The sequence below is a fragment of the Pempheris klunzingeri genome, chromosome 5, assembly GCF_042242105.1.
Source record: "Pempheris klunzingeri isolate RE-2024b chromosome 5, fPemKlu1.hap1, whole genome shotgun sequence".
Lineage (NCBI taxonomy): Eukaryota > Metazoa > Chordata > Actinopteri > Acropomatiformes > Pempheridae > Pempheris > Pempheris klunzingeri.
This window is the reverse complement of record NC_092016.1, coordinates 13,118,190-13,131,930: the sequence shown is the minus strand read 5'-3', so window position 1 is coordinate 13,131,930 and position 13,741 is coordinate 13,118,190. Positions and strand designations below refer to the sequence as shown.

The window sequence follows — 13,741 nt, the reverse complement described above, 5'->3', positions numbered from 1 at the left end:
TCATTAAATCAAAGTATAGATTTTGTCAGCTGAGCCTGTTTTCAATTGATGTGAAATGTGAGCAGCAAGTGTGCTTCTATGTTTTGACCATGTGTTGCAATACGAAGTGAGGTGGGCAGTCCTTTTGCAACTCTTGAGCAAAGCATAGGGCATAGACCATTGGCTGCCATCAGCTACATCATGAACCATGTTCCACAGGCATGTTTTCCAAGTCCACATCCACACCACAACAGTGTCTCACTAAGACGGGACACATTTTTCCTCCTTATTAAGATGAATCAAAACAAAGCAGTGACATCTTGATCATAGATGAATGGCAGATTTTTAGGAATGTGTCCCAGTTTCAATAGTTAACTTTTAATCTAAATTCAGTTTAGTTTTCAGACTTCTTTGATAAGTCTAAAGTCTAGTTTCGGAAAATCTGATGTGTGCTCTTGCGCCTATTTGTAGGGCTGCTATAAATAGGCCCCTGCTGGCAACACATGCTTGTCTATGATAGGCAGTTACAGAGATTTTCTTCACAGACTCTGGCTCCAAAGCAACACTGACAACATCTCAATGGTAAGTTGGAAAATGTATAAAGTTTTAAGGAAACCCAGAAACGCTTGTATTATATTCCTAACACATACAAGTAAAAAACATGTCTTAGGTTGATGTTTGACCACTAACAGCCCTTCTACAACCTGATAGCTGATCCTATTTATAACTTGCACCAATGTAAGTACTTTGCTTGATTAGAAAGGACAAGCATTTAGTCTGAACTGAGTTTTTGAGGTTTATGCAAGCAAATAACCCTGACTTGATCTTGTGCTGTCTTTAATGAACTTCCAGGAAGTTTTATTTCTTTTCTGAAGTGTTTCCTTTTTCTTCTCCAGGGGCTTTTACATGGACAACTCCATTAAATCTGAGCCTTGAACAAGCTGTGGACGTGACTACGGAGTGTGTGATAAATTTTTCTTGGATTTTGCATATTTTGTGAATTACTTCAGAGGACGATGACCTCCAGAAGACCGATGACCCGCTCTTTTTCTGGCAATGGGAGGACAAGCAGCTTCAGTGAAGAGGAGGGAAGCTCTTCCAATGGCCGTTCAGAAAGCCGCAATAATTACCTCTCAAATGTTAGGCCTGAAAACAGGTAGACAGCCTCATCTGCAGTCCATGTAAATGCATGTAAATCTTTGTTTCTTGTGGAGCGGATTTATATTTTTTTTAAAAACAAAAAATTTTGTTGCATGGTGGTCAAAGAAAAGGTATCTGGGTTAGGATCAAGATCACATCAAGTGAAAACAAACACAAAATAGTACTGAAAATGTCTGTATGTTTAAATTAATTTAGCTGAAAAGAATAGATGATAGCAAACCATAGATTTTTATAATATTATTCAGCACATCACGATGTTGGTCAAAAATCACATTCATCACATCAATTATATGCGTATTTCTGTTTCTAATCTACAAACCACAAGAATAACAAAGTGCTCATTTTGTCAAGGAGAGCAGATTTTAAATCATTTTATGTAGATGGGTTCCATATGCGCAGATCTTAATTAATCATTGACGTCCCTCCATTTGCCTCTTCTCTGAATAGCTATTCAAGGTATTCTCACTACAGGCCAACGAGGTAAACCATATTTTTAAAACATTCTTCCCAACTAACATCTTAACCACAAAAACTGGTTTACCCCAAGAATGAAACCTACACACTTTTTAACTGTAATGTAAATGTCCAGTTTGTCCAGTGTTGCGTTTTAGTGATGAACATCGGTTTTAGTTTTGGATTGACAGTTTTGTTTTGCTTGACATCTCACAAGTCTCTGTGTCACTCTTTCACATTGTCGTCAACTACCAGAAATTTCCATTAACATCCTTTCCTCTCAATCAAGAAAATAACTGGAATGACCTGCACAGAAGTGAAGAGGTCACTGACCTGATACTGGAGTGTAAAACAATTATCATTTGAAAGCAAAAAATTGACACTAATGCATTAGCGTTTGCTTCCAGGAGCACGTTGTGCAGCGTCATGGCTCAGCTGACGGAGGACATACAGCCTTCCTTTGAGACCACCTTGAAATCGAAGGCAGTGTCAGAAAACTGTAATGTGAAGTTCACCTGTGTGGTGTCAGGTAGGTCTGCTCTTAAAGGCCTTGTTCATTTTCAAGTTTTTTGTCATGTGAAGAGACAGGATGTGAGTAATCTGAAAACAAAACTTTGCACACACCAAATTAACTGCTTTATTGTTCCTTTAACACATCAGACATATTATTCACACTGGTTTTTCAGGATGTTGTGTTTTTAGCTGGCAGGCAGATTGGATGGGTGGGCCCATCCAACAGCAGCAGCTGTTTCTCTGTGTGACACATCACAAACATGATGCAACAGCCTAAAACACATTCATGCCAATGCTTCTATAATTGTTTGACTGACTGTATAATTTCCCAAATGAATTATTCATATTAAGGGATATTTAGTGGAAAATGTCTATTTAGACTTGGTCCCTGTGTAACAAATGTTCATAAATAGTATTTTGAGGCATTAGGAGTGTATTGCTTATAATCCAGAGGCAATCAGTTCATTAAATCCATGTCTGTAGGTTACCCAGCTCCAGAACTGAAATGGTACAAAGATGATATGCAAATGGACCGATATTGTGGACTCCCAAAATATGAAATTCGGCGTAATGGAAAAACCCACACCCTTCACATTTACAAGTATGTAACACAACCTTGTAAGAATTATTTATCTATTTCACCCATTCAAATTACTGGAATTGCATCCTTTTGTTTTTGCTGTAAATTGTAACCCTTTCAGAGTACCTATAATATGAGATTAATAACTGTTTCTGTTTTCAGCTGCACATTGGATGACGCAGCTATCTATCAGGTCTCAGCCAGCAACAGCAAAGGTATTGTCTCCTGCTCGGGAGTTTTGGAGGTCGGCACCATGAATGAGTACAAGATCCACCAGAGGTTCTTTGCCAAGCTGAAGCAGAAAGCTGAGAAAATGAAGAACGAATTGGAGGTGCAGCCCATGAAGGAAGATAAAGAAAACATTCAGAAAGAGAAACCGCAGAGTAGCCCAGAACGTCCTCCAAGGAAGCGGCCTGTCCCACCACCACAGGAGAAGCCAAAACACAAAGAGCCTGAGGCCATGGAACAACTGGGAGCTGCTGCAGAGCCTAATGGAGTTAGCTCTGTTAGCTCTGAAGTCGAGGAAACAGCCCCTGTGACACCCAAAGACAGTGACCTGGCCACAAAGAAAATGAAGATCTCAAACGGTGTAGATGCTGAGGTTAGCAGCCATAGCGGCAGCAGCCGAAGCCATATGATGGGGAATGGAGGTGAAAACTGTTATGATGGAGGAATGAGTTTGGCACAATTTCTGGCAGAGACTCTCCAGTCCCAGGCTGTGGAGGAGAAACCGAACTCATCTCGAGGGGAGAAACCAAAAGAAATGGATAAACTCATTGCAAGTGCCACTAAGGAGAAAGAGAGAGAGCAAGAGAGGACATGGGAAGAGAGGGAAGAACAACAAAAAGCACTGGAGGAAGAGTATGAGAGAGAGAAAAAGACAGAGGAACAATTGGCCATAGCATGGGAGAGTGAAGGGAAAAAGCCATTGGAGATGTCACATACAGTGCCCTACACAAAACACAGTCCAGAAGTCAAACATCACAGCAAGGTTCATAAGGATCACGACCACCACAACATCCAGACATCTATCTCCTCTATGCTCCACAGTGTCAAAGACTTCCTCTTTGGTAAGAGCAAGAAGGACTCACACAATGAGAAGGACAGAGAGTATGACCACTCGCTAGCCTCAACACAGCCTCAACCGGAAACGCCGCCATCGTTTCATCTGCAACCACAACATAATCAGGTGTGCAAACCTCTCACAGAGGATGTTGTGCCTATGGAAATGGATAAACCAAAGGAGTCTTCCACTGTGGATGTAGAGCAACAGTCAGTTGCACTGGAGCTGCATGAATATAAGCATGAGGACAGTGCTCTACACACAGATATGCCACCAGATCATAAATTGCCACCTGAGCGCATAGAGAAGTTCACAGGGCAGGATGTCAAGGACGCTGTGGAAGCCATGGAGGTGTCTGTAGGGCCAGAGAGAAGCGGCCTAGGTGAAGAAATTTCATTGTCTGGGCCTCAAATACTCACTGAGGTATGTACAGTGGTCTTGCAGGGCAGCTGGCTACCACTTGAGAGTTATATATAGAGGGCATTTATGTGACAAGATAGTACAAGATGAGCTACTTCAGAGCCAAAGCCTGAACTATGTCAACTATGACATAGTTTAGGCTGCAGCTGGTTGTAAATGAAGCTTGTTGAAGGTTGTGATATGAAGCATATGGCAAATCATAGTCGGATGTTATATTCATGGAACAATGTGGGACAGTCAGACAATACAACCACTATGAAATCTACAGTATAATATCAGCCATTAGCAACTGTTGGAGTCTGGCCTTGTCATGTGAGACTGTGGTTTTTCTGCACTGATACCATCTGAGTGACATTCAAATGAGATTGTGTGGGAGAAATGGGGACTTGCACTTAATATATGTGGGGGTGGGGGATGTTGTGTATCTACAGTGCAGACAGTTTGGTAGGATGGGGAATATCTCCGATGTTGGCTGTTGGGAGTGGGGCACCAGTGCGTCAGAGCTCATGATGAAATCTGAATGTCAGAGGTGATTCTCACGTTACAAACAGGGCTTTGCATGACAGAGTGCCGTGTGGTTTGGATGGGCGGTAGTAGAGTGAGTTCTGTGGCAGGTTTCAGCATGAAAGGAGGACCTTGTCACACTGAACACATTCCTCGCTGCCCTCCGCCCCCTCCTACCCCCCCTTTTCTTAAAATAAACCTCTTCCTCATCTAGAGAAGAGAGAGGAAGGCAGTACCTCTGTCATCTCAGTGTTCTGCTTAAAGAATTGTTTCATGTCAGTCATGTGCGGGGAATTAGTATTATGATGCTTTGATGAATGTGCTGTACAGTATATGCCCATACAGTATGACCGCCGATAGGGCTACTCAGGGACTTATCCTTTCTTCTGTGTTTGGGGTTGCACTGATTTAGTTTAGTTTGATCATATGCCTTTGAATGATAAACCAATAAACGGTATATTGTGTAAATAGTTTATGAAAAGCAGTTAAATACATGACCATATTAGTGCACTCATTTTCAAAAATCCAATCGAAATCTGGTAGACAAATGACTTTAGTTGCACATATCAACAATTGCGGAATTATTTAAGTTATTAGAAGGTTATTTCTGTACGTCTTTTGTTCAGTTTGCTCGTTTGCCTAACTATGTGATGAAATGGGATCATTTTGGAAAGTTTATGTGGTTATTTTAGCCCATAGTCAAAATTCTATTCAAAGTTAGATGTAAAATATTGCTGATAGACAATAAGATCTAATAATAATAATCTATAATTTATTATTTGCATCCTGTTAGGTGGTGCACAAAGATGTGGAAAAGGGAACTGAAGTCACTATGTTAAAGCATCCATCTGCAGAGCGATTGTAGTCCAGTTCTGTAATGTGGAACTAGAACTGTGCCTTTGAGTGTGACATGGTTTTAGACACAGAGGTGTAGTGATGACCATAGCTTCATTTTTAGACTGAATGTGACACCGGTTCCTTTCCATCGAAAGCAGCAACTTCTTTTTTTTCTTAGTAGTCACTGCTGGCCAAACATGTTGTCACGCGGCATGAGGCAGCATGCGCCTTTATTACACTTCTGCATAAATGTTAATAGTGTGAACAGAAAAACAGGGGCAGTAAGGGTGAAAAACCCACCAACACCTCTATATGTCGTTTGAGACTTTATTTGTAAATCTTAACTTAACTTTGATTTCTTAATGCTCCCTTTCAGGAATAATGTAATTGAGATTTTTTTTATCATTTCCCATCAAAGTCAGATATTGTTCTTCTTTTTCAACTATGGACTGATAGTCAATCTAAACGTGAGAAACAGATTGATAAGGAGGCAAGCTATCTTTCATTCACTGCCCAGCAAGTTCTTTGGGTAAACAACACACCTGTGTCAGTCATGTGGGAATTCCCCTGCCGGTGGTTCAACACTATGAACACAAGCACCTCCAAACTCAATTCAACTGCTTAATGTTTTACTGTATTCTTTAAATACAAATATTTGCTCACAAATGTAAACATTTTAGTGGAACCTTGCATGTGTAAACACTTGGTTTCAGCTACCTTGCACGTGACATCAAGTGAAGAAGTTCCTGAAATAAGCCGACAGGCCATAAAACACATTAACATGTTGACTTACTGTGCCACATATTTTCCGTGTGTTCGCTGTCTAGCTATCAACTAGTGAATTGTAATTGTCAACTTAGTTCAACAACTGGCTACAGTGTGCTTCCTTCTCTTGTCTGGGACATAACATTACATTATTGCAATATGAAGTTTGTCAGAATCTGTCGCAGTTATTGCTTCTGTTGATTTATGGTAGTAAAGCATCTCTCAGTCTAAAGTGTCGCAGTGTTACACTGTGAAAGGTTACTGCAGGAAGTTCCTATTAACAAGCTTCCTAAAAATACTTTAAAACCTTCCACATGAATGTTTTTCCAGCATGTCGTATAGTCTCTTTGCCATTAACAAGTTGAATCAAAACCAGCAGTGTAAGGCATGTGTGTCTCATGGAGTTCATTGTAAGAGTCAAACACTGATGTAGCCCCAAATGGAATGAAGAACTAAAATGCTTTATTTGTTTCTCAGGTAATCTCCGTTATCAAAGAGTTTCCCGTAACCCAGCAAGAGCCCGAATGTCTGGTAGTTTCACCACAGCGTAATCACCAGGCTGCAAACGATGAGCCTTTAGCCAGGGAAGATATATCTGTCTTCCCACAGACTCAAGCCCCTGATGAAGAACGCTCTCACACTAGTTTTGAAGAATACTGGACTCCCCCTCACAGTGTTATCTCAGCATCAAAGAGCCACAGCTTTGGAGAAGCACCCACTAAAACTTTGCAAGAGGAGGAGATAAGTGTTAATGAGAGGGGCCAAGAAGATAAACCTGACACAGCGGAGGCCCATTCTTCCACTAAGTTATCTGAGGAAGAGAAACCTGAAGTGAAATCTAACCAACAGCCATGCTCAGATATAAACAGATCTGAGATTACCGAATTAACAACAAATTCAGTGGAAGAGAAAATAGAGCCATGTGAATCTATAACACCAGATCAAGCGCTTTTGCCTCTGGCTGCTGTGACAGCATACAGTGTAGAGAAAGATAATATAAAAGAAGAGCCTGAGCATACTTCACTGATTCAGGAAATGAATGTAGGATTTCCGCCCACTGTGGCCCCAGAGAGTTTAGAGACGGGTGACCTAAAAATACAGCAAGTACATGAAAGCACAGAAGTCCACAATCTGAGTTTAAACTCAGGTTTTCGAAGCAGTGAAGAGTTAAGTGAATTGAAAGACGTATTGATTTCTGCGTTAGAGAAAGATTTAGAAGCGAACTCCTGCAACAGTCTAAAAACCCAGGAGCAGACAGTTTTAGAAGATGAGAGCACTGGAGCAAGGGATGAGAGTTTACAGTATGAAGTGAAGACAGAAAAGAGAGATCCAATGAAAGGATATAAATTGGATGAATCAGAGAACCTGTCAGTAACACAACACAAAGAAGGCAATGCTGATGTTTTGGAGGAACACAACAGTGAAGGTAGCAGTGAGAGACAGCTGGGTTGGCCCACAGAGGATATTCCACAAATACAAATATCTACTATTGAGGACACCCCACATATTAAACCAGTTGTGTCAGATGAGAAGCCTAATGAACATTTTATAATCCCCAAAATTGAAATAATGGAGCCTGAGGTCAAAGACTGCATTCTGCCACTAACTATTTTGGCACTAAACAAGCAAGAACCAGAGATTTTGCAAAAACATGATGCAACTCATGTGTCAGATGTAATGATCCAACACCAGAGTGTGTCTAATTCTCCAAGATTGTTGCCCACACAGAAAGGTATGCAAAATGATCATAGCCTCTCGCCCACAGAGAAAGTAAAGGAAGTTGCGCAATTAGATGACGGGACAGAGATATTTGAGAGAGAGCAGCCACGTGCGGAAATCAGTGAAAAGCTCCCTCGGATGAATTTAGCAGCAATCCCTGTGATAAATGTTTCGTGTACTGATGATAAGCAGAATGATGTATATGTTAACACCCATATTTCAGATACGCCACAGCCATTTGAAACTCCAAAGATGCCTTTGTTTGTGGTGCCACCGATCTCTGTCACTTGTCATGAAAGTGATTCCGCACTCAGACTACCCACTCAAAGTGAGTGGACCGAAACAGAAACTTTAGCTGCCACGCAAAGGGGAACACAGTTTGATGTTGACAATAATTTGGCCACTAAGACTGAAAAACCCCCAAGCAAAAAGCAGAACCTAGAGGAAATGGCAGATAAAGGTATAAAAGAAAACTCTCCCTCTGTGCTATATGAAGCTCTAGTACCAAAGGTGGGTGACAATGTGCCGTCAGTCAGTAAAACAACAGAAGAAAACATAGTCCCTGAAATCTTGAAGACAAAACCCCTTAAAGAGGCCAAGATAGAGAATTCTGTGTCAGTTGAGGACCTCCAAAGAAACAAATCATCTGTTGAGAGACTCTGCTCTAAACCACCGGCACATCCATCCCTGAGTCCAGCCAGTCTGCGCAAATTCATGTCCAAAGCTGCTCCAGACTCAGACACTGTGGGTGACCGTCAGAGTGACAAGGCAGACGAAGATCAAAGTGGAGGTTCAACACCAACATCATCCCTCTCCTGTGAAAGCAGTCCTCGGCTGAAACGCAGAGACAGCCTGTCCCTCATACGCTCTGCCACGCCTGAGGAGCTGGCCTCTGGAGCTCGTCGCAAAATCTTCATCCCAAAACCTAAAGAAGATGGTGAGGGAGCAGTGGTTGGTTTGCTTGATGCTCAAGGCAAGAAGGAGGCCCCCTACATGTCACCTAGCCAGGCTCGCAGAGCAGCATTACTACAAGCTTCCACGGGACAATATACCCCACCAATGGAGAGGCGCTCTCCCCTGCTAAGCCGCAGAAAGGTCACCTTGGAGGTGCCTAAAGTCGTGGAGGGGACTCCCTCAGAGGAGCCAGTCAGCACCAAACGTGAAGAGAAACCAGTGGAAAATAAGCTAGACCCTTTGAAAGGTAAAGAATCCATTTCTGAGACATTACATTGTGGGAACAGGTTCCGCATGTTTTCCAATAAATGCAGTATCAGCTTACTCACTTATCAATTTAAAATGTCTTTACAGACTTTATAGAATCACAATTGATGAGCTGTCAAATGGCATTCTACAATAGTTTACTTGTTTGATTTGGCTTTTTGTAGAGTTTTCACAAAACATCACAATACAAGTGGTTCTGTGAAATACATATTTTTGGATATTTGTCAACACGAGTCTGATCAGTACACAGGCGCTTGACGAATTGGAAACATTAGAAAGTCTCTACTCTCCAGTACAGCATATATTTACTTTGAGCCCCTTGTTGGGCACCCCCCCTCTCTCGTGCACCACCAGCTCCACAGGTCATCCGTAAGATCAGGGGAGAGCCTTTCCCGGATGCCTCCGGTCACCTGAAGCTGTGGTGCCAGTTCTTCAACGTGCTCAGTGACTCCACCATTAAGTGGTACAGAGATGAGGAGGAAATACTAGAGGTGAAGAGAAGGTAAATCTCCTTCTTGTCTTACGATGTCAACACTACTCTAATCACCTGTAACACACATCAACGGCAATGTCACATGGTGTTCAATTTGTTGTTGATATTAACATCACTTGTCACCTTTTTCACTGCTATTTTGAGGAATTCCAGCCAACATGACTGGTAAACATGGACAGGTTCCAAATACGAAACAATAATGCTACAAGGATGAACAGGATTTATTTGGGCCTCAGAGTGCATCCCATGGCCTTCTGTCTGTCTCATATTCTCACTGCAGAGACGTCCAGCTCATGTGACTGTGAACCCCACAGCTGTGACACAGAGAGGTGAATCTCTGGCTAGACTCAGAAACTGTAACCTGACACAGTATTTTTCCCATCTCCAGGGGGCATTAAAAGTCTATATATGTGCTATTGGCTGCTGTGTCAGCAGACTGCTGCCACACAGCATGGCCATCTGTCTCACAGTGACACCTTGTGGGTTGTTGTTGAATCTTTGAATTCAGGTCCGACTCTGATGAGCCAATCAACATGATGATGTGCTGTGTTTTTTTTTTCCCCCTTTCTTTGTCCTCAAGTGGGGGAGATGAGAGCCAAGTAGCACTGGCTGTTGTTCTAGCATCCAGCCACGACTGTGGGGTATATGGCTGTTCGATCAGTAATGAATATGGAACTGATACCACTGACTTCCTGCTCAGCATAGACAGTAAGATACAGTGGGTCTGGAAAATTCGCGTATGAAATCTAAATCTTATAATATTATGATATCAATGATACTTTGTCTTTGTCTGTCTTCTGTTTTACAGTTTTGTCTGAGATACTACTAAGAGATGACTTGGAAGGTAAGTTTTTCAGTTAGCAATGCAAATTGCTAACTGAAAAATGCAATTCTGTAAATTGTTGCTCATTGTAGATATGTTTCTCTTTTCCTTTAGTTGGAGAGGAAATTGAGATGACCCCGCTGCTGTTCACAAAAGGCCTGGCCGACTGTGGCAACTGGGGTAGCAAGTACTTTGGCCGCATCATGACTGACACGGTGCACATCGGGGAGGGCTGCACTCACAAAGCCAGCAGAGTGAAGGTCATTTACGGTCTGGATCCCATCTTTGAATCTGGAAGCGCCTGCATCATCAAAGTTCAAAACCCCATTGCGTACGGGAACAAAGTGGAGAACAACCTTGCAGAGAGAAATCTAGAGATCTCTAAGCAGGTGATTAGTGGATTTAATGTCATTTTGGTGAATTGCTCCAAATAGATCTCCAGTGATTATTTCAGTATATTTGTTTGCTTAATTAACTTCTTTGTGTTGCCAGGAATGCAAAGTCCAAAACATGATTCGAGAATACTGTAAAATCTTTGCGGCTGAAGCAAGAGTTACTGAGAACTTTGGCTGTTCACTAGAGTAAGTACAATTCTTATAATACAGTAGCTCTATTAATTGATTCCTATTCAAATGTAGGTCTGTATGTACATTTTTTTGTGTTACCCCACAGAGTGATTCCTCAGTATCTGATGTACCGGCCTGCAAACTCGGTGCCATATGCCACAGTGGAGGCTGATCTCAAGGGGGTCTTCTCTAAGTATTGTATGATGGATACTAAAGGCAAGCTGATCACACAAACTGTCTCTGAGGTGGAGCAGAAATGCAGCACCTTCCAGCACTGGATCCACCAGTGGACGCACGGCAATTTGCTAGTCACTCGGCTGGAGGGTAAGACACACATATAAGGATATAATGAGAGCAATCTGTGATCTATTTGTGGGAATGATGTCATTAATAACCCTTGTGATTTATTTTTGCAGGTGTTGAAATGAAGATTACAAATGTTAGAGTTGTGACAAAGTCAAAGGGGTTTGTATCTAAACCAGTACACGCAAATGTTGTTGTTTGTTTTCTATTAGAATAGCTGGAATAAAGACTTGCTCCCTGTATTTTAGATACCAAGGACTGACAGAGTCTGGCTCTCCTGAAGTATTTGAACAGTTCCTGACACACCATCAGTGCAACTACTACTGTGGACTTCTTGGCCTGCACCCACTTAAGACTATGGATAGTCTGCAGCAGCCCACCAAGATGAAGGGCTCCAGGAGCCCCCTGCTCAACCGTAAGTTGGGCTCTAGCAGCCCACAGCTGCAGCGGAAAGGACAAAGCCCTCAGATGTTAAGAAAGGCAAATTCTAGCCCAAAGGTAACTAGAAAAGTTCAGGAGACAGAGGACAACAAGTCAGGTACCAAAGCCAACCCTGCAGAGACAGTTGATGCTCTTGAAATGAGGTAGGAAAAAGTGCCTCAAGGTTTTATTGCTTTTAATGGTTTAGTGTTACCTGCCTCTTTCCAGTTACTAAAGCCAGCAAGGACTTATGAGAAAGGGAATAGATTGTTCACCTGACGTGTCAGAAAGACTTACTGTGAATTTCTGTCAGCCATTACAGTTCCAGTGTGAGACATCCATCCTACAGCTACTTCCTGTAGGTGAAAGGTTTCTAATAATGTTTGTAGCAGTGGGAACAGGGTCTTTGACCTTACAGCTCACACGCACCAAACAACAATATCAACAATATCTAATATATATTCTTGAATCCTTAATTTTGAATTCTTGAATCGTTGGGTCTCTTGGTCTAGGCCTGCTCTTTATAGATAGCGTCTTGAGATAACGCTGTTATGAATTGGCGCTATATAAATAAAGATTGATTGATTGATTGACAAACAACTAAAAACAACAAAAAAACACCATCACTGAACCATACTTCACACTTCTTCTTTTAATGAAGAGATGTCAGCATTTTAGTGGTTTGATTTAAAGAATTATGGAGAACAAAACCACAGCCACAGAGTGGGTTAAGGTACTTTTTCCATATTAAATGCTGCATCTGTGATGTACAGTATGTGTGTAGGGCATAAAGTTTATTTTGTGGATGTTATTTATGGCTGGCATCAGAACTGCCTGTGCAGCATTTCTTTACACAGCAAAGTTGAGCTCATGCTGTTGAATGTTACAGCACCGTTTTTAGGTCAAAGATGTTTGTGTGCACTTTGTTTTTGGCATTACTTTTGTAGTAGTTTTTGAGTACTTTGTATCTTTTGTGTCTGTGTCTTTAAACAGTCCTCTGACAGTATTGCAGAATACATGCCGGTAATTGCCACTGTCAAAGCAATGAGCAGTAAGGGGCCTACCAGTAAACTCTCTACTATGGTATGCTCAAGCTTATTAACATGCAAACACACGGGTGTGTTCCCAGTAATAAGGAAAACTGCTAAATGAGTTCCACAGAGTTATTTGGACTTGACCTATGGACTGTGAGATAAAGCCCCACTGAAGAAAATAAATAAAAAAGCAGACTCTGAACTTTCAGAGGCCTGTTGATCACTAATTAAAGCCTCACTGCATGAAATCTGTGAAGCTTTATGGTAACTGACGATCACCTTTCCCTGAACAAGAGAGCTGTAAGTTTTACTAGTGCACAGTTGGTCAGCATTAACCAGACTAATCTTAATAACTGACTAATTATTTTACTATCCATAGGATAAGAATTAAAATGAAAGCTGCCGGTAGTAACAAAAACACTGTATTTGCATGATTGTTTGTGGAAAACACAAATTCTAAATTATATTGAAATTAGGTTGAAATGTTGACCAGCAGATGACAGTAAAAACACTGTAATGTTGAGGTGTGGTGTCATGCAAACAAACTGTTTTACTGTATTTATGTGTATATAATGTCAAAGGACTAAATAAGTAGTGTGAAGAAAAATTTGTAAACGTGTGCGAGTGTGTGAGTGAGCAAATGAATGTGTAAAGAAAGAAGAATAAATGTGTGTTTACGATGTGTGCCGTCCTTGTTGTTACACCATGTCAGCTACTGTTTTTTTTTTTTAATAATAAATGTGTAAAACAATTGTGTCCAAGCATAGTTCACATTTTCATTTTCACAGATTTTTATTTCAGATTTGTATTTTTAGTAGAACTTTACCTATGTATAAATATCAATAACACTGTGAAAGAATTTAGTGACTGAATTTTATTTGATATAT

At 41.2% G+C, this 13,741-nt stretch overlaps 1 protein-coding gene across 2 annotated transcripts; it reads left to right on the top strand.

Annotated features, from left to right (window-relative positions):
- Nucleotides 1-230: 230 nt before the first annotated feature.
- alpk3a (alpha-kinase 3a) lies at nt 231-13,605 on the top strand. Of its 2 annotated transcripts, none has more exons than XM_070830399.1 (14): nt 231-561; nt 876-1,135; nt 2,001-2,122; nt 2,590-2,707; nt 2,849-3,875; nt 6,753-9,195; nt 9,570-9,717; nt 10,289-10,416; nt 10,517-10,552; nt 10,646-10,920; nt 11,024-11,112; nt 11,204-11,421; nt 11,514-11,562; nt 11,649-13,605. In XM_070830399.1, exons 2-14 carry the CDS (start codon nt 996-998, stop codon nt 11,986-11,988), a joined length of 5,133 nt encoding a protein of 1,710 aa, XP_070686500.1. In that variant the 5' UTR covers nt 231-561; nt 876-995; the 3' UTR covers nt 11,989-13,605. The 2 variants fall into 2 exon arrangements, with proteins under 2 accessions (XP_070686500.1, XP_070686499.1); XM_070830398.1 differs by having other exon boundaries at nt 2,849-4,172.
- The last annotated feature ends 136 nt before the right edge of the window (nt 13,606-13,741 follow it).

Excerpts from the sequence above, each read along its gene's own strand:
- alpk3a (XM_070830398.1), top strand. The coding sequence starts at position 996 with ATGACCTCCAGAAGACCGATGACCCGCTCTTTTTCTGGCAATGGGAGG. Across the intron at positions 11,113-11,203 it reads AACTTTGGCTGTTCACTAGA|AGTGATTCCTCAGTATCTGA; the intron begins GTAAGTACAATT and ends GTTACCCCACAG. Across the intron at positions 11,422-11,513 it reads GCTAGTCACTCGGCTGGAGG|GTGTTGAAATGAAGATTACA; the intron begins GTAAGACACACA and ends TTATTTTTGCAG.